The sequence below is a fragment of the Corapipo altera genome, unplaced genomic scaffold (assembly GCF_003945725.1).
Source record: "Corapipo altera isolate COAL_440 unplaced genomic scaffold, ASM394572v1 44, whole genome shotgun sequence".
Taxonomy (NCBI): domain Eukaryota; kingdom Metazoa; phylum Chordata; class Aves; order Passeriformes; family Pipridae; genus Corapipo; species Corapipo altera.
This window is the reverse complement of record NW_020884880.1, coordinates 8474671-8499554: the sequence shown is the minus strand read 5'-3', so window position 1 is coordinate 8499554 and position 24884 is coordinate 8474671. Positions and strand designations below refer to the sequence as shown.

The 24884-nt window shown below is 35.9% G+C and overlaps 1 protein-coding gene across 1 annotated transcript in view; it reads right to left on the bottom strand.

Annotated features, from left to right (window-relative positions):
• Window positions 1-4562: 4562 nt before the first annotated feature.
• AHR (aryl hydrocarbon receptor) overlaps window positions 4563-24884 on the bottom strand; it is a 60336-nt gene continuing 40014 nt past the window's right edge. The window contains 9 exon segments of the mRNA XM_027639202.1: window positions 4563-7540; window positions 7542-7622; window positions 10848-12123; window positions 12923-13064; window positions 14540-14649; window positions 16396-16598; window positions 17436-17566; window positions 21794-21917; window positions 23706-23795. Of these exon segments, the coding sequence (XP_027495003.1) occupies window positions 7442-7540; window positions 7542-7622; window positions 10848-12123; window positions 12923-13064; window positions 14540-14649; window positions 16396-16598; window positions 17436-17566; window positions 21794-21917; window positions 23706-23795 (2256 nt within the window). The 3' untranslated portion in view covers window positions 4563-7441.

The window sequence follows — 24884 nt, the reverse complement described above, 5'->3', positions numbered from 1 at the left end:
TTGCTCAGAAGCAATTGGCAAAGCGAGAGCTGAACTACTGCTTTGAGTTTGGCACAGGGGCAAGGTCCCTGTTCCCAGCATGGAGGGGCCAGAGGAGGAACATTGATGACAAGGGGCAGTCCCAAGACAGGTATTCTACTTGCCAACTCTGCTGTTAGACAGATGGTCAAGGCCTAAAAAAAAAACCAAAAAACAAATCAATCTCTCCTCTAAAGCTTAATAAAGAAGTATTATTCAAAAATTCCCTTTGTGCTGCAAAGTAGGAAAAGCTGTTTAAGGTAACACATATAAACATGTATGTTAGGTATCTGTGTTACTCCCAGTGCTCTGAGCTGCTATAGCAGGAACCACTCACTCTGTGCCACGGTAAAGAGAGCAGATAGCAAAGCAAGGAACAGAGGTCAGTGAGAAGTTGCAAAAAACAGTACCAAAGAAGTGTGGCAAAGCTACAAAAAGCAGATAAACAACTTAGCAACTGTTCAGATTAGGTCCTGTTACCCAATAGATTTTATCAACTGAGGGCTGCTACTTTAATGATATTTCAAAGTAGACAAGAACTGACCCAGCAGTTGTCACATTAGAGGAAAACTGATTCTAAAATAGTTTGGTATTTGCTTTAGGCATTAGGTGTTGTAAATCATCCTGTTTACCTAACTTGTTGGAATTTTCTTTCTTCCCCCCACCCTTAAATAACAACATTAGGTGATCTGTGTTTGCAAGTGGCTCAGTTTGAACATCAATTCAGATCTGTTATTCTAAGTTCCTGGGTGGAAGCTTAACTGGTGTGTTTGTTGTGATGCTCCACATTTGAATGCAGTCCTTCCTGATGCCAGTCAAGCCCTGGTAGAAAGCTTATACTAGAACCACAAGGCTATTGCATAAAAGGGAGTCACCAGTCAGACAAGTCTGGTCTAGGAGCTTACAGTTGGCTCTGGGCCCTGTAGTGTGAGCATTACTTAGCACTCTAGATCTCCCTGCACTGTCTGTACAGGAGTTAAGAGCCTTGGCAGCAATTCCAAGCCATATTTGTCCTTTGCATATCCTATTAGTGACTTCAGCTACTGTGCAGTGTAGCGGCAGGAGTCTAGCTACCTTGTTCCCTGACAAAATGGGCAACTGCTCCAGCCATGAAGCAACTGTTCCTGCTCTACAGACTCCCACAGGCTAAACTCATCTGCCTTTACCATCTGGGAGCTATCTGCCAAAGTGATTTGAACAGACTTTCATACTATGGCCCTTCTGCAGAAGCTACACAGTTGTCTTCATTCAGAAGCAGCAGAGGCTACAAACGACATTGGTAATATCTAAACCTTAAGCTTCAATTGATCTTCTTGTACTCTTATCTATTGGAGCAGGTTCTGTGTAAGGTTTATAGGACCCCTGAGAGTGGGTAGGCAAGTGTTTCCATTATTATACAAATATCCTAGTTCCAAAAATAAAAAAAAGCCATGAAAAATGTTCCAATGGTACATCCACTCAACTCTGGATCTTTTGCCACATGTTTCACTTTTGTCCAGATTCTAGCATTAGAGAGCAATGGGCATGCTGACTTCAAAGCACTTTGAACTTTCAGAAGTTTTGAAGTCACAGCTGAGTCAGAAAATCTGTATCTTTTTCATGTGTAGCAAGAAAGATTTTAAATGCTGGTTTTAGATGTCTGCAAAACAAGGAGGGAATGAAACTTGATGAATGTGACTCCATACAGCTGTATTTGAGGGGAGAAGCAAGGGCTCAGAAACATGTTGATGAGGTTTATCTACATTCTTTAAACTGATCATTTCCACATTTTTTCTGCTTAACAATAATATTCTTGGTCTGAAGATCCTGTGATTTTTATTTTACTTTGTAATATTAAAATTTAAATACAAAGTTAGCAATTTTTTTTTGCCTGAGAATTTCCTTTTATTTATTTTGTTAAGAACTATTGAGGGACTGAAGATAGATTTGAGCCATAAAGCTAAATACATAGAAGTTTATGTACTGATAATAAGACTAGGTCTGAAGTTGAACGCAGATCCTTCTTTATACTGAATGAGGTATCACAGCCTCTTATTACCCTTTCAAGGTTTGATTAGATGCCAGTATAATTAGAACATTCTTTGGCACTTATCATGTGTCTTCATGATCACAGGCTGCTTTGTGTGCATGCATGTGCATGTTATGCAGCAATGCTACCACCACACACCATGGACTCACAAATGCTATACCATTTTGTCCAGTAACTTTAGGGACTTCTGCAAGTAAAGGACTGTTTTATTTTTCATGATTGGTACTACTGTGAACTCCTACCAGCTCTTGGCATTGTATTTGAAGCTCTACAAGTAGAAAGTCATTCTGCTCTTACTCCACAGTTCTATTTATAACTCGGAAGTGCAACTTGCAGCTTTGTAGGAAAAGGTCTCAGAGACACCTATGATTATAATGTTGACGAGAACTTGGAAAATATGTGCTTTAAAAACCTATATAGCAGCATGGACAGCTAAAATCAAAAGGAATAAACTCTCTGATAAGGCCATTTATAGCATATTTCAGCTGCAGAAATTCTTCATCTACTGCAGATGTAAAACCAAGTATGAAAGTCATGCTGTTTTGTTTCATTTGTGGACTTTTACATTTAAACCCCCATTCAAAATGAATTACATTTACCCTCTAGAGAATAAAAAAGATGCTGATGAAGAGCTGAACAAGTGTCTAATTGCTGGGTCATAGGCTGCCCTGGGCACATCCAGACAATTATGATCATACATAACCTTCAAAACAGTGTTAAAATATCTGCTGAAGTTATTAATTCCTGGATGTTGTTCATAATTTTATTTACATCCAGGCTGGATTCAAGAGAAGATAAGAGCCTGTTGGCTTTGGTATAAATCATAAAAATATTTAGGGTCAAGGAACTCTTTCTCAAAGACTGTCTGCTTTGGAAACTAAAGTGTGTATAGCTTTATTTAATGCTAATAACCTTCTCTGCTGGACATTGGATAGAAAGGTCAGGTTATGGAGAAGAAACTCCATTATCCCATCGACTGATCATATTTTCAATTTCACATATGCAGTTGAGTCTTTAAAAATTATTCACTTAGATGTTGATGGCTTACTATTATGGCTCTTCTTTACCTGTCAGGAAGACGAACTTCAAGAGTTTGCTAAAGTGGAAGAATGGGTGTTTCTCTATATAGCTGGCTCAGATTCCCTGGTAAGTAATCAAAGTGAGTATTGGTCCCTGGAAAGAATGAAAATGAAATAGGGGAAACCAAACAGTGCCCCATGCTAGAACTCATTACATGTTCAGATTTTGTAAAGTGTACAGTGGGTGGAATTTCAGTATTAGTTTTAGATGTCAACATTTATTCTAGATGCCTAAAGGTGTTTTGATCTATTATTACTTATTTAGGACTACAAGTGTCAGCTATAGAGAAGGATGCTTAGGCAGAGAGGGAAAAAGGTAGGAAGATAATTTGTCAAATTCATCAATGAAAGAATAAAAATATCAAAAGTGGAATCGGGCTCTTACTCCAGACAAAACCTTTAACCTAACTTACTAAGCTAGTTCTCAGATGAACAAAATCTGAAAATATAGCAGCCCTCAGATTAAGTGTGTGAGTGGAAAAAATAGTTGCTCATTAGGAAAATTTTCAAAAGTTTTCCAAAGCTTCAAAATCTTTTCAAATAGCTCAAAAGAACCATTTGGGAAAGCTTTCCTCTGACAGAGCCTTGAGGAAATTGATGACTTCTACCAACAAACTGCCTGACTCTACCAACATTACAGAGCTTTTGATGCAGTGGCCTACTGCAGGTTAGGGACCACCATGGTCGTTAACTTTCATGTTGAATTAGAAATAGAACCAAACTTCATTAATCATAAAGAAAATTGATTTCTCCAGAAGAAAGCATCTCTCTCCTTCAAACAAAACTGGACGGCGAGGCCCTATGCTTCTGGGAATATGCTGATGCGTGTCTTGAAACTTTTAACAAATGCAACAGACTACAAAAAAGGGATGACCAGTGTTGCTTATATTATTGCTTGATTATTTCCAGATGTTACTTAATAGATTTGAAGTCTTGTTGAATTATTCCAGTATCTTGGTATGTCTTTTTGTACTATGCAAGAACAGTAAGCCACAGGACTGACATACAGAGTTCACAGCCTAGTACGGATTCTGGATAAGACGTGTCAACGCATTACAAGACAACAGTGTAGTTGAAACCAATTAAATTCATCTTCTCATTAAATTTGGTAAACTGCATGGGGGGTTACAGCAAAACATTTGCTTCAGCATTACACTTGATTTTAAAAGGTTATCATGCAAAGACAACGTAGCACACAGAAAACAGCAATATTAGTAAATAGAAAGAAACAAAAAGAATTGTTTTCTTAATTTAGAGTCACTATTTATGAACCAGCAGTAAACAGTGAATAGGTTACTAATCGCCAGCTACAGATCACAAAAGAGAACATGTTTCCTTCTAGCAGCATCTATGCAGAAATCATTCCTACCTCAAAACTGTTCAACTGTGAATTTACTGTGACTAAGCAATGAATATAAGAGCCTTCCAACTACTAATTGTGGCTTACTATTTACAAACTTTATTTATAAACTCATTTTCATGCAAGTATAAAATACTAATTCCATGGACAAACACACATTTGTTCACCACTCTAAATTATATACATTGTATTTGCATCTAATATTCAGAGAAGTGCAAAGTCCACAGTGACGTAAATAACAAGTTTTGTAAACTATTAGATGACAAGCTCTCAAAAGATAGTAGTAACAGTATGATAATGTACTTTTGTTGTATACTGCTGAAATCAAACATTTTTGCAGTAAAAGAACATACATTTCAGCTACATTCAAGTGATTATTTTATTACCATGTATTATGTCTTACAAACTTTAGTGGAGATGAGCAAGAGCGCTACAGAACCATACGTTAATGCAAGAGGTGTATTGCATGGTATGTGCAGGCATAGCAAAGGAGAGATAAGAACTGGAAAGAAAAACAAGGTAAGAAAACTTGTACAAAAATGGACAGTAATACTGACTAACACTGGGTTATAATCTTACTTATAACAGACCTGAAGGGCTAATAGAGATCCAATTCAGAAACACCTGTGCACTGTAGGTACAGTTTGGTGCAGATCAGGAGTGCACTAATACAGTCAATGTTTTACGCTTAAGATAATGCACAAAATACGCTGATATGCATATAAACAACTAATTTGTTTACATTAAGTAGAGCAGCACAGTTTTAGTACTGCATCCTTGGCACTTAGTGATAGGACAACATGTATTTGGTTTAACTAAATTCATAATCAGAATATATACTGGTTTTGTAAGATGGAAAACATACATTATCCCTTTGAACCTTCCAGTTTTACAGCATTATCCTAATTTTCAAGTTCAAATGCCAACATGATACACTAGCTAGATATGGAAGACGTTTCAGATATTGGCTTAAAACAAGACCTTCAATAAAAAAACCTACAGAATCACAAATTAATTCAAATGATACTAAGTAAATCTGTTACTGATGTAATTTGTGCTGAAAACAAATTCTGAAACTTTAAAAGAAAAAACCAACCTCGTAATACAACCCACAATGTCTTTACGGGCTTTTCCTGAATAGTAATTGCTTCCTTAATGTCCCTTTCATATATGGTAATTTTACTTAAAAGTACTGCTGAAGTTATTAATCTGAACATTTGTAACTGAGTTAGAAGTTTGGCCTAGCATATCATATCACACAGAATGGAAGAAAATATGCTCTTCTTCAAAGGAGCATGTTTCAGCTATGAAAGAATTCCAGTTTTATGTGATTGTCCTTTATTAAACAATATTAACAACTGTCTGGAGAGAGTCAATTTACTTTTGCCTGTTTAAAACAAACTGGCTAAATTGCCATTTTATATTACATATAACAAATGTTATACAATTGTTCTTAACATATGGTGATGTAACACTTTAAAATTAACTGTTTAAAATATTTTACAAAGACATTTTATTATATATGAACTATACAACACACAAGAGTATGAAATATTTTGAACATATACACACTTCTGTATTTTTCATGTAGATTATTATTTTGCACCAAACATTGGTGTCAGCAATTTAACAATCCTCTCAGATAAAAGCAAAACAAAACCTCAGAATGTTTAGTGAGTGTTTTTAGGTTTTTTTCTTTCCTGAAAATAAAACATACTAGAAGAAGAATTTTTCTAATGACTTTTTTCTTTCCCCAATTTCATATTTTGGACAAAGCTTTTCAAATGGATCAACATACACAAAAAAGAATAAACTCTTGCAGTGCAATTTGCCAGAGATAAAGTTTAAACCAAAACCGACTCTTTCCCCACTAGTAACATTGAAAATGTAATCCTTTTCAATATCCATTTTAATGAAAATATTTGCATAGAGCAGCCTTGTATTATTTCTAAAGAACATTATGAGCGTTTTAACACAAGATAAGGCACATGTTTTTCAGCATTAATAATCTAAAACTAATCCTGAGGATCTGCTCCTCCCCCTCAGCAAAATCTGCTTTTTTAATATACCCTGTATTACCTGAAGAAAGCAGAAAAGTAGTATAGAATAAACCCAAACTCTTTAGCTGAACTAAATTCAGAACATCAACAACTCCCGATAATAGTGTAACAAATCCACAGATAAAGAGTTAAGTCACTCTCTAAACAAATTATCGTTAGAGGGAAAGAAAAAAGATACAGCCAGTAGCACTGTAGATGTTAGCTAAAAGTTCACAGACTACGGATGACATTTATAGTGAGTTTTGCTAAAATAAGCTCCCATCAGAAACAAGGTAGCTAAATTGTGAGGCACTTAAGGTTGACATGAAAAGGAGGAATGCAAGGGGTCTGTTTCATAGAAAACCTGAAGTTGCATATCATATCCTTGTATTAAGCCTTCTATTAAAGTGCTAGAAATGGAGACTTAAAACAAAAGGATTTAAATACAAAATAAGTGATTAAAGAGCTTAGTATGCATTAAAATGAAGTGCTTTTGATTCTTATGAATTTAGAGCTTTTTAATAGATTTTAAAAAATAAAGTCTGGAAATAATCCACGTGTGAAATCATCTTCCTTGTGCCATCGATGCTATTTGTAAAGTGCCCAATTATTTTCTAAACAACAAAACCATTTGCCTTATCTTATGTTGTATAGCATGACATACTCTGTAGTACGTATGTAATCCATACTGCAATGACACAGTCAATCTGATGGAAAACAGCACATGCATACTTTTAGTCAGAAGTTTAATTCCACCTGTCACACTAAAAACCCAGGTCTTAGATTACATATCCACCAGTATATAGTGCAACCAATCTCATATTCTCCAAATGTAATTTAACTGTTAAAGTCTGATGCTCAAAGAGAGACTTATCAAGCTTTTCCTCAGAGCAAGCAGCCTGATGCCCAGACAAAATCACAGATGGAGCTCTAGATCTGAATCACATAAATCCACTAGATGCCAAATCTGAGAAGGATCTGGGTTCTTTCGGATGATGACGAGGCTGAAGATGTGTGGCAGTCTGTGCATTACTGATCACATCTAACTGAGAGGGATATGATTCATTTACGTTTCCTCCATTGAAACTGTTTGGGAACTGGCAGGAAAAAAAGAGAATATAAATGGTTAGTGTGGGAAACCAATTTATTTATAAGTATTTAAAAATCCTCCTAAAGACACATACTGGATGAAATAATCTTAAAATACATTGATTAGCTGTAAAACTTTTTTTTTTTTAAATGATGAATGAGAAGTTAATTTGCATTAAAGCAGGGACTGAATCATCATGAAAACTTACCCATGCTGAAGTCAGCGGAAGCCCTACTTCTGGCTAAGTAAAGAAACAGTTCTGTTATCTAAAGCATAATATAGAAAGTACAGTCTGACTGAGCACTCCTGCCACATTCTGCTGTTACGTTTTAAAAGCAACCTATGTACATCTTTCCATGTCTGCAATGGCATCCAGATTTTACAGCTCTTCCAGGAATGCACATGCAGTCCTATTGGTAAGCTGAAGTGCACTGCGTTTAATCCACTGGCTGAACTATTGCAGGGTGGGCTTTTTTGACAAAGGGTCTTCATACTGACAATGCCAAGTAAGAGCAATGAATGGCTTTCATCAGTTTTAACATAATTGTTCATAGGATTATTTTAATCATCTGATGTAATGCTTCCTGTCATGCTATGGAAAAGTCACTTTATCTACAAAATACTCCCTTCAGTAAAAGACAAATGCAAAGAAAATACAACAAAGTATTTTAAACATTTCCATCATCTCTTCAGGAGTAGCTTATATCTTAAGTACTCATTCATTCAAGATTTGTCCTAGAAAATATCTTACACATTCATTCATTCATTCGTCTATCAAAATATGCTGGGTTTTGGTTCTTTTTTTCCTTCAACATAAGCATTGAAATGTGACTAACTGTGCACAGTTCTGCTAAGTTTTTAACAAGACTATAGCCATGTGAATTAAGTTTTTAATCAAAGTTGACATACTTTTTAAAGACAGCTACGACAGCATACATTAGGATTACTTTTGACAGAAGCAGATTACTTCAATATTCTTCACCAACAAGATGACCATGCTCATTTGAATTTTTAAGAACATTCTTGACACAGAATCTAGTACTTAAGAAGCACTAGTACTGCTTAATAAAGGAATACTGACCCCAAACAAGCAGTCAAACTAGGCCTTTCTGTCCACCTCCATCACTGAAAATGATTTTAGACTACATTGGATATGATCCTTCCACAATTACAAGTTAGGCAGAAGGTTAAGGCAGATGACCACAACAGACCCTTCTGCTTTTCTAATCCTCTAGTCTTTTCATGTAGAAATCAATGGGAGTTAGAAGTCTGAGGAAAGGATAGCAATCATGGCTTGTGCAGCAACATCTGTCCTCTCTCTAGACTCTAACCACTGACAGGGATGTCAGTGTGCTAAATCCAGCCACAAAGACTGTCCTACTTTGGTTTGGCTGTGTGAACATAGGCTCAGACAGCAGTATCCTATCTGCTTAGTCGCATGAGGCTTCTGCTTTTGCAGTGCTACGCAGCCCCACAAAGCACAGGAATACCCCAACAAAAGGGGTTGAATTTGCCTCTGGACGACTTAAAAAAAGATAATTTTTCACAAAGTGGTCTTTGTTCATTTTTTACGACAACAAACTAAATGCAATATTGTTATTGCAGCACAGCATTCTTGTAAATATGAAGCAACAGACAATATCTTTTTCAGAGGTGCTGTCTTAGTCATTAAACTTTTTACAGGTAGATGTGAAGAAAATGTAAGGAAGAAAATAACAAAAAGGGGTCATGATTAAGGTAGTGTAACAACAAAATAATCTGCAAAATGAATGTAATTGAAACCAAATATTAAAAATAAAGAAATGAGAAATAGAATTGTGAATGCACTGGTTGTTCAAAACTGATGCATCACACCGGTATAGCTTTTGTGAAAAGAGCAATTCTTTGTTGTTATACAGGCAAACTTGGATGACCCTGGAACTGCTCTGCAATCCTATTATCAAGCACTACAAAAGGCTAATAACACTGATACAGCCAGGCAACATACAGCCAAGCAGTGCTCAAGTTTGCACACTGCAGTTCATCAAAGTCACTTCATGCTATTTCAGCCCTTGGGCACTCAGGGAGAAGTATTCATCTTGCTGAACTATTCTATATTTTAGGTAAATTTCTGCAATTCTGCAATTATATTTTTTTCCAGTAGCGAAGCAGTTTTCAAAGGGTATGTTTTGTACTTGTATTAAGCATATCAAAAACCTGGATATGTTCTAATTGCATTCCTCACCTTTGCCTTGTACAGGTTAAATGCCAATTAATACATTAATTCTGTAAATGCTTATGCATGTGCATAAGCATTTGCAGGATCAGTACTTCAGAACATTAACTCATTGAGGAAGGAAAAACAAAGAATTGTCGCTCTGTACTTGAGCAGCATTAACAGAAATAAATGGTACAATTGAAAGTACTTCAACAAAGGTTATTCAGTATCAGGAATTTGTAATTATTTTTTTATTTTCAAGTTAATTTTACCTATGAAGTACTGTATTTAAAACTGTAGTGTGTGCTACTGCCAGGGTGCTCTCTTCTAAAGCTTTTATTGTGCATTCTCCTTTGTGAAAAAGGTCTAACTTATTGCAAATATAACTTTTTCCTACTCTCTTGTCTTCGGCAGATAATTTAGACAGCAGCTTGAGGAACTAGCTGACTTTCACTTAAAGAAATATATTTTATTTTTTTTTTGCAGTAATATTGTGTGCAGGAGTACAATAGTTCATGTTTCATGCCATTCATATATTATAATCTAATACTTTCAGTAATCCTAAAATCATTGAGGAACCTGAGTAGCTAGAGAATACTAACACTTTAAAAACAAGATTTTTTTTTTCATACTTACAACGTATTTAATAAAAATCAATGTGTCAAGCAATATTACTGACATCACTCCACTCCTCTAAAAAAGGTGTATAAACAAATTCCAAGTTTTTGATCAATCTACTTTTGTTTTGCTCCTACCAGGAAAATTACTGGTAGGTACAACAGACCAGTTCATTCACTCTTGATTAATATGGCCAACGAGAGCTACCACACTGCAGATACACATACACATAAACTTGACCAAATGCAACTCTCTTCAATGTAATGAACAAATAAAGCAAAGACATTCACACACTGCTAACCCATCTGTCTCAAACTCAGCAATTCATTCATGACAAACTCTGCACCCTGGTAGCTACCCAAAACAATATAAACTCGATTCAAAACGCAAGCAATGCAGCAAGGCTGTTTACCATACCTTGTTCACCAATGTTTGTTGTTGTTGATTTGTCATCATAGGATCATACTGCATTTGATCCACGCAGCTGGGCTGTGCCTCCTGCGTGCACTGGTACATAGAAACAGCGCCTGCATAGCACGTTTGAGGAGTTAGCATAACCGACTCAGAGTTTATCCCACACTCAAGATTTTCAGGGACTTGCTGCAAACAACTGAGAAAATCCTCAAAGTTGGAAGAAGCGGAATAGGTCGATCTGTCAAAAGCTGATGCAGGGAAATCCATTTGAGCAAAATTAGAAAGCTGTGGCATCATTGCTGTGGGTTGCTTGTAAGGAATAAACTCTTGCCTACACTCATAAGGAGAAGTGTTCACTTCTGATTTGTAAGAGAACTCAGATGTAGTGGCATGCATGCCAGGGAACATGTATTGCTGGGGTTGCTGCTGCTGAGAGCAGCCAAGAGGCATGCTGATGCCAGAGCTCCAATTTGTGAACATCCCATTGACTTGCATATGTTTCATCTTTTGACAGAGCTGCTGCTGTTGTTGCTGCTGCTGCTCCACGAGCTGTTTCTGGTGCTGATGAAGTTGATGTGGATCTAAGTCTTGCTGTACCAAGCAGCCTTCATTCTGGACCAAAGGCTGCTGCTGGTTACACTCTGAATATAAAAAGTCAGATTTATTTAAGGAATCCTGAACATAAGTCAGGATTTCATCAGTTATGTTGATGTCCCCAATGTCATCCACATCAGATAATTCAGTTTTAAAGAACTCCTCATCCTGCTGAATACACTTTAGATCTTCAAAGTCAATACCCAGATTTTTCATGATGCTGTACAAATCACTGGTTTTGTTATCTTGAAAGAGTGCTGCACTGTCTTCAGGAAGTTCAACAGTACTGTCCTGGGAACACTCCATGAGTTCCCGTTTGAGAATGTTGTGACTTCCAGCAGGTAGGAGATTATCTGTCCAACCACTGCTAACAACACCGCCCAGTTCATCCCTACTGTCCGCAAAGAAGTTCCGCTCAAAGGAAAGTTTATGTGATGCTGGAGGGCAGAGATAAACAGACTCATCTTGCCTTAACATGACACCTAGGAGGGAGTTTGGATCAACGGAATCATTGTGTAGCGTTGCTTTGGCTCCTTTTCCCGCTGTGCTTTTACTCTTCGTCTGAGAGGGATCCATAAGGCTTGACATGGGGAAAGATACCTCATATAACACAGCCTCACCAGTGGCAAACATGAAGGGCAACTTCATGTTACGCTTCCGTAGATGTTCTGCCCCTTCTTCATCTCTGAAAATAAATCAGATATGTGCTATAATACTGCACTACTAAACAGTTACCGTAATCTTTTTGTCCTCTGGAATTAATATAAAAAAACTGAACTATTCTATTTGTAGGCATTTTTCAAATTCCTGCCTATTCCAGCTCAACTTGCCTGAGTTAAACCAAGAGGCAGATTATGAAATAAGGAGCTTATAACTGTAATACCACATTTACATATTACATTTCTAATTAAATCTAGATAGCATACACCATTTTCTGTGCATTATGGGCTGAAATAAAAATAAATGGGCTTTGTTCCATGCATTATGCTTTTCCTGGTGTAGCAAGTAAATGAATACTTAAAGTGTCTCTTTTTCCCCATTTTTACAGACTCCTTAGCAAAATTATTTAACCTGTATGAAAATGCTGAATTCCATATTAATTAGAAGTCAGTTCAACACCATAAAGGACTGAATTTCTTTATATTATTTGTTGGTGAAATCCAACTGCAGTTGGATTTCTCAATTTTTGCTAATGAGGATACTGAATTAAAAATAGGGTGGATGGAATAACTTTGTTCTTGTACCACTGCCCTTACTCTCTACATGAAATCAATGTCTAAAGTTTTACTCAAAAACGACTGTGCCACATAAGTACTGAAATACCAGAATTTTTTTAAGCATTTGTTAGCAAATTTAAAGGTTTTCTTTCTGGAATTCAAAATCTAAAGGGTGTTTATTAAAAACAAAGAAATCCTTTCTGAATATAAACAGCTTCAAAAGGTTTCAGTTTTCAAAGTACACTACTTCATGCAGTAATGACTTACGTAAGAGGTCTTTGCGTGGCAATGATGTAATCTGGTCTTCCATTTTTGTAGACAAGACGAGCATTTGCCTGTACCCAGGCCCATCGATTTTCTTTGGTTAGAAGCCTAAATACAGTCATTCCACTCTCACCTGTCTTCATCACTAAAGAGTAAGCATACTGTTTACTGTCCAGCAAACAAAACCACCAAAATCTCTATGATAGTCATGAAAGCAATCCCATCTGTGTAGCAATCTTACAAATCTCATGTCCTCAATCACCCAATTCTGTGTGGTACTAATGCATTTCCAGTGAAACAGGTTAAGAGGTCTAATTTACTGGTAAAATAAAAGTCAAAAGTGCAAGCAATTGTAGGATATACACTACAGACTGGTAGTATTCTGTATTGAGTTTTATCCTTTATTTCTTCAATAACAGAAATTAATAAATAATAGAACTTGTAAGTGACAAAAGCCTAAGACTCTCCCGTTTCCAAAAAGCGACTATTACTTAAGCAGTTAGAAAACACATTCATTCTGAATCCAGTACTTTCACATTTTGACTGGTTAATGCAGAGGTACTTCAAAATCTGTTTTTCACTCACACTACCACCTCACTAACAACGCTTGATAAACATACTACATTTTCATTGTACATTGTTGAAAAAAAAGTATTTCTAGATAGAAAAATTAAATTAAAAGTATTAGGAAAGCTTAAGAATCCTAACCAAAAATAATCTTTGATACAAGACCTCTTGTTTTAATCTTAGCATCCTAAGTGGAGCAAAACCAGTTTTAAGACAAAATTTCAAACCATTCATTCTGAAGTTTCATCCCATTCTATTCTGGAACCATTTCTTCCTTATTCTTTATGAAAGAAACAAAACCACTGACAGGCAACAGTGACTGAGCTATACTCGAAACAGAAAATGTGCTTAATAAAGGCTAAGAACTAACATACTGAGGGAGCTATTTAACTTTATATAAGGGGACAAAAGAAGAAATCACTTTCAAGAGAAGTCAGTAGAAAAGAAGAAGCACCAAAATGTCCTGAAGATGACTCTGTAAATTCCAAAGACAAATATGTTACAACTAACAAAAAAGTAAAACCTAAGTCCACTAAATAGTTATAGATTAGATAGTTGATACCTATTTCCTTAGCTTAAAACAACATACTTCTCTCCATAAAATGTTAGTTAAAGTAAATGAAGCTGTCAAGAATCAAAACCAGAAATGGGTAGGATACTAGCATGTTAAATCACAGATTAATTTCTGGTAAAAATCTTATACCAGTATCAAAAGAAAATGCTTCATTTAACTTGCTAACAGGAAAGCTATCTTTGAAATAGTCTCCTTGCCCAAAGGAAGTTGTTGAAATAGCAGAAGCTGGGTTGAGCAGAGAAGGAAGTGAGAAGAGCAAGATGTGACAGAGACTGGAATATATATTCTACAAGGGTCTAGATAGGAATAGTAAATATTTCTTCAACCACTATAAGTTTTTATAGGGAGGGAAAGATTACATGAAATAAACAGTGTTCTTTTTGATAACTTTTTCTTTAAACAGTACTTCATATTACATTCATACTGAAAAAATACTCCATACTTCGATTTTTCAGCCTTTCTTGGGGAACAAAACTTACTTCGAATATGATTTTCAGCACAATAAAGCATATCAGCTGCATGAATAAACTGGTATCCTGTTCCTCTCATACACAGCTCTGCTTCAGTGTATCCCAGGACAATTTTTCCTCTGGAAGTTAAAAACAAAAAATTGCAACACTGCTGATGAACCAAGTCACAGAATAAATGCCAAGCAAGTTAATTATGGTTAGAACATTTCAGACACAAGTGCTAACTATATTTGTTGCAATATCGATTGTATGTGGAAGCAGGGTAGCTGTAATAAAAAATACAGTTAACAAATCATAAAATCTTAACTAGTCTACCAGCTTGCCTTCAATGACTAGAAATGGTTTCAAAAGTTGTTAGATCACAAAAAAAAATGTGGATGCCTACATCTGGACTCTCAATTCCATATTTTTGAACATATTCACTTCTAGCAGGCAGCTCCCATTCGTTACAATGAAAGACACTGTTTTCTTAGCCCTATTTCATAGCATTTACCTGTAGGTGCTTGCATGTAGAATTAAGTAGGGGTTTAACTTTAGCTATCTAAATCTTCTTGCCTAACTCAGTATTTTTAGTAGCTTAAAGTTCAAAATAGGATGCATCTCATAACTATATCCCCTTTGCTATTTACTGATTTGGGACCCTTGCATTTGCATTTAAACAAGATACACCTCAGAGGAATACTGTCAAGAGCCATGTTTGACCCTGGTAACTAAAATTAGAGTACTTTACTAGAGGTCGGGGAGATGAAAAACTTAACAGCATTCATGTGATCTCTATGACATACATGATAAAATAGTCAAAAAGAGACTTAAACAGGACTCGGAACAAGGAAATGGAGAGTCAAAGACAGGATGGTAAAAAAAGGAAAAAGTAGGGATGGGGAACAATATATGTAAGAGTAAAAACAGTTACAAAAATTGAAGGTTTCAAGTGAATGAAAAAAATCAGAAGAAAGAGATGCCTGTGTTAACATTTTGCTAACTTTTACTTGTATCAGTTTACAGAAGTCAAGTAAAACATTTTGGTCTCACAGTAGACAGAATACTGAGTAATTTGATTCTATTCTACAACTAGGTATAGAAATCCATATGAGATTCCACCGAAAATTCATCTGAGAGCATTATCAGTCAAAAATAGGAGGGAAAGGAGAACGAAGGAAGGAAGGAGGCCAGAGGTTTTTATTTTGATAAAGAAGTATCTTAATGGGCTTCTTGCCATGTTGATGCATAGTTACATTATTTTGATCTAGTAATGCACTAGGTGTTTCCAAATCTCACATAGGGAAAAGAATGGCTTGGAAATGGGTAAAAGTAGTAATATAAAAAAGGACTTAATTTATTTTGAAGAAAATTACATTTCCATTGTATTTTACATCTATTTGAACCGAATGAGAAAATATGTATGTAGAATAAATTGAAATGCTTTTTCTATCTGTTCTAAAACCAAATTTCAAACCAGATGTAAATATGAAACTTTTCTTAACTCAGTAGTATTCTGCCTTTTGGGCTTTTTATTTTGAGTTGGATTTGTGCCTTCTTTGGTTTTTGTTTTGTCTTGGTGGGTTTGGGTTTTTTGTTTGTTTTTTTTTTTTTTTTTTTTTGAGAGAATCAGTGGTGCAGTTCTGTTTTTTAAACAACTGAAAGTCAGAAAGCAGTATGCCATTTCAAGGAAGTAGTCTATGACAATCCCATTTCTGTTTACTTACTAAGAAGTCTGAAGAGAAAAACCATAACAGTTTCTGAGCAATCATCAATAAATCAGCATACATACTGAAAGAGTAGCCTGCTTTATATTTCAAATACATACATGAATCCTATCTCATCAGCAAATTATTAGACTATTATGCAGAATAATTTACACCTACTTTGCATCACAGCCAGTAGGTGTGAAATCCAGTTTGTGTTTAGTTCTGAAGATGAAGTTTTTGGTTCGTATCTCAAGGATGGATGGTGGTTGAAGGGGAGTAGCTACTGCAAACAGAGCAAGCTGAGGAGACAAAGTAGCACCATCCTTCCCTTTCTTGTTTTGTCCATGGAGAAACTTTAACCGTCCTTGAAAGTTCATAGCCTTAGGACGAAGAAAAAAGTAATTGTTATATGTTGGAGATATTTAGGAGTAAGATATTTCTGTTATGAAATAAAACATATATTTTTATTTTTTCTAAGTTCATCAGATTCAAACTTTGTAGCATGGCACACATAAAAGTTACCTAGCAAGTATAGAATACTGCTGTTACACTCCTGAGTGTGACACTTCAAGATCTACTAATCAACGCAAAAAGGAATTACTGAAAGGTTGTTCTGTAAAAAAATCACCAAACATGTAACAGCAAGTGTCATCTGGGGCTTCTAATATTCTAAAAAACATGGCATTATACATCCATATAATTATAACAACATTTATCTTGCAGATGTATATATTTCATTTTGCAATGGCAAACAATTCTATTTGTAGAAAGTCAGTAAGAGGATGATAACGTATTTGTTCCAAAATCTACACAACTGACTAACAAAAAAACATTAAAAAGAGCAAGCACAGACTTTCCATAATAAGGGAAAACTATGGTCCTGTTAGTTACTATAACTTAGTGCATCTCAAGATATCCAACAGAAAATAATCTTGTAATGCTTTTTTTATCTGCAAATCACACAGTACTTTACAAAAGCAGATGCTTATTTGCATTTAACTGAGGAAACTGAGCCATGAGAAATGAGAGAACCTGCACCTGGTCATGACAACATGTTGAAGGAGACATATTCAGTGTCACTAGCTGAAACATTCTGGTTCAAGCAGCTCAGATATCTTTGGAGACTTAACAAATAAGTTTCTGTACATCTTGTTAGGATAACACAGATGCACAACTTTTAAGCATATGTGGAAGTTTTTACGTAACTCTATACTCACCAGGAATCCAGATGAATTATCCAGGAGGCATCGTAACCTGCAGATGAAATTCCTTTCCATAAAGGAAGAATTCTCTGGAGGAAGTTGGTCTGGGTTATAATAGGTTGTTGGCTGTGAAAAGCCATTATCTCCTGCAGGAAAGGATTATTTATAAGGATTATTTTTAGAAGAACACCTAGTGAAGGTTATCTATAACAAACAATCTTCCGTTTCATAAACAAAGCATCAGGTCATGACCAGAGCAAGAACAATGTAAACTGGAAACATCCTCAGAACCTATAATGATTGCAACACTGGTTAGTTATCAGTTCTTCTGATGGGATTATGTTTTACAGGCTATGGTATTTGAAAACTGCATACAATTTACATTAAAGTATTTTTTCTTTGGGGTTTTTGTGTTTGTGTTTTTAATTTATTCATTATGTTTGTCAACAACCTAGATTCTGAATCAGTTGCAGAGAGCAGAGTTCTCAGCAGAGAGCACATCCATGTATCCTATAACAGTAGAGTCTGCAAAAAGGGTCCCTGTAGTAGCAACTACAGGAACTGGGTATTGAAAAATGCAGGAGATGAAATGGTTACTTTTCAGACAGCCAGGTGAAAGCTGTAGCAATAAATAAAAATCTTTAGGAATATCATCTTTAGGAAACTACCACAATAAATCAACGTGGGTACTTTCTCTAATGGATGCAAACCCACTGCTAAGCAGTGAAAATATTTCTGGGCTCTGTTGATCAAAACACCCTAGTTACCTCTCCAGAGGTACTTGGAGTACTTATGTTTTGTGGATTGTTTTAAAAAATACTAAAAAGCACGACTGTCAGCTAGGATAACAACACAGTTAACCCTTTCAGGAAAAGCATTTGCTGCTAAGTGGCATTTAGAAAACAGACTTAAACATCTGGAATATAAAGTAAAAACAGAAGGTAAATCAAAAACTTCCAAAAGAATACATATAGTCTGCATGAGACTACATACACAGAAATACCAGAGCATGTCTACTCACAGCAAATTTAGCAAAGTGATCGTGTTTGCAATACATATAAACCCCCACAAACTGGTCATTCGCTAGGAATTTATGTATGTAGAATATTAAGTAAAAACCGTTTAAAATGCTATTGTAGAGTGTTAAATACTCTGTTATTTAAAAAAATACTCCATGTACTTTGAGAGAACTGATTGTCATGTATGGACAAAAGAATAGTACAGATTTTAAGAACCCGTATTGACCTTCCAGAGTATATCACTTCATAACGCACCACATTATGTTTTCTGGAACATAATTTTGTCTCTTGGACAGCTGGAAAAACTTACAGATAGGTTCAGTGGTTTGCACAATGGCAAACCAAACCCAAAGGAAAACAAATCCTTACCAAAAGCCAGTTCAATTTATTCTCCTATTAATTCAAGGGTCAGAACTGGAGCCAAATGAGATTGCTGATGACTCACCAAGAGGCCTTGCAACCTAAGGCCATCTAAATCCAACAAAAAATGTTGAGTTATCCAGTTTTTCAGATAAAATCGGGAGATACCTTTTTTTTCTTAAAAGAACTGCTATGCAAGGTCAATTTTTTCTGAACAAACTTCAACATATTGAGAAAAAGAAAAAGGGCTCTAGGTTATAGTGTGTACAAAAAGGGATAATCTGAAATTACAGCCATCTGCAAAACTGTGTATTGGCCAAAGCCACCATTATGAGCTAATCCCACAGGACCAGAAACTCAGATCCTTGTAGTCCAAGATAGCTACCAGCTAACTTTGATACTATAAAATAACAAATTCCCACACTCGTCATATGAATGGTTCTCAACAGACAAAGCAAACTTACTTCCTTATTTTCTGCTGTTGTAGATTTTTTTTTCTTTTTTTATTAATTCCCTAAACGCTGGTGAGAATTTTCAACACTTCGGAGACAGGTTGGATGCTCCCTGAAGAAGCAATGATTATGAAGAAAGAGCAAAGAAACAGCTTGCAAATCCTAACTTATAATTCAAAAATATCAACTCTGACTGAGTGCAGCTCTAGCACTCAACAAGAAGTGCAAGTCCTTCTGCTGGCATCATTGGCCCTGGTATGCTGGTATGCTCTTCAGCATTTCTGCCACAGGAGAAGCTCAGTGTTATTCTTCTGGTAAATACAGAGCTGAAATCTATAGGCTCAGCAGGTTCAGCTGGGTTCTCTGAAGTGTTTGTCAACTTTCATAGTAAAATGGGCAGTTCCCAAGAGTGAGCAAAGCTTTGGTGGAAGAAGTAGCTCTTGAGACGAGAGGAATTGAACTTGAAACATGAGGGAATGGGCTTCAAGCCCAAGCCTTCTACATTTGAGAAAGGAATAATGCTGCACTTTCCCAGGCAGGTAGGAGGCAGAGATGCTTTACTGCCAGGACCTTGGTGAAGTGACTCACTGTAAGAGGGCAAAGAATCTTACAGAGCATCTGCAATCCCTGGGGCAAAACTACCAGTTAACACTGCAGGGGTTAGAACCCATATCTCTCATGAAGCTCACACTGGATCTCATCAATATCGTGGAGCGATGCCCAGAACATGCAGTGCATTAAGTCTTTGTCTTTAAGCTCAAGACCATACATGGTTGTGTAGCATGTGAACTTTAAAAGATAATCCAGACTTAAGGCCCAAAAGCAGATATTGGGGACTGAAAAATTAGGATTTTGCAAACTTCTCTGGGAATAAGACAGGACTGGGACGATTGTCTGGGAAGTACAGTAACAGCTGAGGAAACCAGTGGTTCAGGGGCATACGAGAGTACTGAGTGAGAAATAACCAGTCCAGGCTAACTGAAGCACTATTAGTTCCCACACTCAGACTGGAATCTGTGCTGAAGCCTGAGAACAATTATAGTATATCTATAAATATCTACATAATGCTAGATGAATGTATTAAAAAGGAAATTAATTAACTTAGCAAAAACGGAGAGCACTCTCATGATCATAGCATTATCCTTTATTGTAAATCTGAATTCAGTTTAAAAATCCTCAACATCCAAACCTTTTATGCTACCCAAGGCTCAAAAGTCATCATAGAATCACAGAATGGTGTGGGTTGGAAAGGACTTTAGGGATAACCTAATCAAAGCCCCCTGCCATGGGCAGGGTCACATTCCACTAGACCAGGTTGCTCCAAGCCCCATCCAATCTGGCCTTGAACACTTTCAGAAATGGGGCATAACTAGCAGCTTTTAGTAAACTAGAAACACAAGATATGAAAAAAACAATTGCAATCCTGCTTAGCACTTTCAGCAATTCAGTCAAATCTGATGTCAATTCAACCTGGTGTTGTACTTTTTAAACACAACCTTTCATAAATTCATATGCACTTGCTTAAGCGCTATAGAACACCATTTCACTCTAAAGCAAACAATAAGTCACCACATAAAAATCTGGTTTCTGAGTGCCAGCAGCTGTTTGCTGTACTAAACTGTACTATTAACTACTTGTGCAGCATATGCAGCAGGACTGTTTAGATTGATCCACAGATGATACAACAATGTTGACCACTAAATGAAAAAATGAAATATACTGAGCTGTGTTTCAAACATCACAACATTTGTTGTTTTTAATTTCTCTATCAAATCATGGCATTTCCATACTCTAAAATATTACATATGAAACTGCTAAGAGTTTAAAATCAAGTTACTTTATGAATGGTAAATTTATTAAAAAACACTATGGACTTCTTACAGATTAAAAAAATATCTATAATCAAGTCACAGTAACAGAGAATTTTACCTACATATTTCATTAGCAGTTGCGTAAAATGGAGAATTAAAATAGAGCAGTTATTGTAATTATAAGGCAGGTACATGCTTCCTGTATTACAACTATCTGTACCTACACATCTTTGTTCCGATATATAGGCAATGCCTTTCCCGTTAGTTTTTTCTCAATATAGCAGGACACTTAAGCATCAGCCAATAACGTGACAACCCAATGCTCTAACAAGCATACTATTTGATCTTAATGGCTCATCTATTTCATCTTTTATTCCTCTACCCCTTTTAGGGTCAAGAGAAGTGCTGGTCTATGTGGCAAGGAATGCACTGTTCCCTATATTAACACCATCACTAACACATTCTTAGACATTGTCATTTATGCTCCAAATTAAAATTTTCCAATTTAAAGTATAATTAATATTTTTATGATGCTGTGCTATGAATAGCAGTGCTTATTTAAAGTGCAAAATACAGTAATTCTTACTGTTGCCTAAATAAAATTCTAGTCAGTTTAAAAGATGTTATTCCTTCCTTTCTTCACATAAAGTTATCTAAACTTTTTTACATATACAAATTAAAAAAACTCAGCTAATCAGACAGATAAACACAGAAATTGGTTGCATTCTCACCTTGTACACTTGGTCCAGAATCTGCTGACTGGGCAGGATTTAATGCCCAATGTAGCTGTCGCTGAAACTCAGGTCTGTCTTCTGTGTGAATCAATTCAAATACACTCTGATGTATAATATCCGACTATGTACAAATGAAAAAAGGTGGGAAAGAACAAGAATAAGAAAATTATATGACAATATAAGTTGTCTGGTTGACAACACTGCTATGGATATGGGAAAATCCAGTTTCCTCAGGGATAAATACAATCACATGCACGTGGTAAAGCTTCACAAAACAGTTTTTAGCAGCACAGAGAATTCAGCTACACCCATGACTGCAAACATGGGAAACAATAATAAAATATATTTTCTTAGGAAAAAAAAAATAACACTATGTCAACTATCTCTTTACCTGCTTTTGTCTAAGAAAGGTTGGAACTTTTATGCTTAGGTTCTGTTCAAGTAATTTAACTTTACATACTGGTAAATAAAGTACTTGCCAGCTAGTACTTGACTTGACCCATTATACGTGCTACAGGAATACAAAAGAAGCCAAAGACCCTGAACCAAATAACTTCCAAAACTAAGCCAAGTAGATTACGAACAGTGCATTTGTTTGCCTGAAAGCTTTGTCACTCCTTAAGGATGTGTAAAACATGTAATTATTAAGCTCTTATATCACCACCAATTGTGTTGTTAGGAATGTAATCTAAATGGCAAAGGTACAACATTGAGGATCAGTCATTGAAGGAAATTAAGGAGGAAAAAAGCACCCAAAATATTCAAGATAAGACTCAGTCGACTGAGAGGAGTTAAGTTCCCTGTTTTCAGCATGTTTCAAAGACCAAACCATTATATAAACAGAAAATATTTAAAATGAAACATAGATCTAAAGTAATTGAGGCGAACTGGCAAAAGCAGAAGTTTAGCTCAAATTTGGCTTTGATGAATTTAATAAAACAATCAGTATTTTCCAGAACAAATTGCCAGAAATGCTAGTTTTTGTAAATTTAAGACTTCACTTCTATATCATGTACTTGATTTACTAGTATTACTATATAAATTTTATGCCCAATTTGTTTCCCAAGCTTTTCTCTTTTTTCATTCCCCAACACTGAAAGAATACGTATTCCCAGGAATAATGATGTTTTGTTTGAAATACTTTCTTTCACACAAACATTCCTCAGTTCAACAGTTATCTAAAATTGCAGACCAACCAGAATTTCTCCCTATTTTTACACAGCAACTGAATCTATCAACATTCAGCATCCACAGATATACACTGATAACTATAACTAAGCTTCTATCATCTCCACATAAAGTAATCCCAGGAGTTCTGTAATGAAGGCAACATTTGCCTACTATGCCTTGGTCTTTACTAGTTTGGTACCTGGCTTGAAAGCCCACTAAAGTCAGCCATATGTGATCTGCACCATAAATAGTAAAGGAAAAAAAAGCTTGTTTTGAAAGAAATAATTAAATAAATAAACATGACCAAGAGAACACTAAAATTCTAAAAATACTAAAATTACTCACTTGATACTTAAAATCTCAAGCCATATGGTAATAATTTTGCATGAAAGGTTTCTATTAAAATAATTACCTTCCCATTGAATTATGTCTCACTCAGCATCATAAACTGGGTAACACCACAGTATAAATTTCAAACAGTTGTTACAGTGAAGACTAATTAAGTGTGAAAACTTCCTATCTTGCCTAACTCAACTTTGGAAATTATATTCCTGTTGTGCTTGGCCTGACGTCCCGGCTATGTAAGCTGATAGAAAAGTAATATGGTTTCAAAGTGATCCAACCCAAAGTACCTAACTGAGATTTTTATTACACAAACTATCAGACCCTAAATACAAACACTGATGTTCTCTGAAAGTAAGCAAAACCTCTGCAAAAAAAGAGGAAAAAATAAACTTACTTGTTGGAAGCCCAAGTAGTCTTGGATGGTAGAAGAGACGTAAAAAACAAGAGCATCTGCTGTAACAACTAAGACAAACCCATTTAATGCCTGGGGAGGAAACACACCAATCTGTCACCTTCACAGACAAAATTCCAGACAATTATTGTGGCTGTAAGTCTGCCTATACTCTACTCTCCCAATAAAATGTGAGGCATGCAAAACCATATCATTATCTAACAGCATAAACAGAAGGATTCTTCATTGCATCTCTCTACCTGTTACAATGAAGAAAACTAGCTCTAATGGAAAAAAAAATAAAACTGTTCTTTTGGAAAATTCAGGGGAGAAGCCAAACCCTGTTGATGACTTTTAAATACTTCTGACTGTGGATGAGGGACAACAGTATGAACAGCTATAAGTTTTTCTAATATCAACCACAGTTCACAATGCTTGCGTGGCTCAAGCCTTTGTTACCCCCAGCTGCCCACCAGCACAAACAAGAGCCATGTCACAACCCCAGTCCCAAAATCCACTCTATTCATAGTGCAGGCAGGCCTCTGTGAACAGGAAATCAAGCTATCAAGATCATCCATATAGTCCAAGAAAACATTTTATAGCTTACTTAAAATAGAAAACCTCTGCACAAGTGGACTGTTGCAAGTAAACAATGTTTTTGAAGAGATTTCCCCCTCCATGAAGCAGCAGACTAGGCGGCTCCACACTCCAAGTCACGCAAAGGGCATTTATCTGAACTCCCAATCAATACGGTTCATGGCAATTGTTGTGATAGCAAACAGTAAATTTGTGACTTGGCAGCTCATCTAAAAGGTGCCGATTTACTTCTATGGATTTCAGTCAAGATTTAACAAAAGGCTGTCTCAAGGGGCTGGATTAAGTACATTGTGCCACTTAATTTCCTCAACTGCATTCAAAGGGAAATTTGGCCAGCATACTCAAAACATTTTTTAAAAACTTTATTATGCAAAATAATTGTAACACAGAAAATGTTTAGTAAGCGAAGGATATGCTATATCTTACTGTAACAACTTAATAATATAGAGGTTAAATATCTGATTAAATGACTGGCCTTTAAATGCTGTGAACCACTCCTATTTAATGTGTAGACATATCTTAATCTACTCTCATAGAGTGGTGAGCTCTGTAAAAACTCCTTATACAAGTTTAGTGAATTTTACA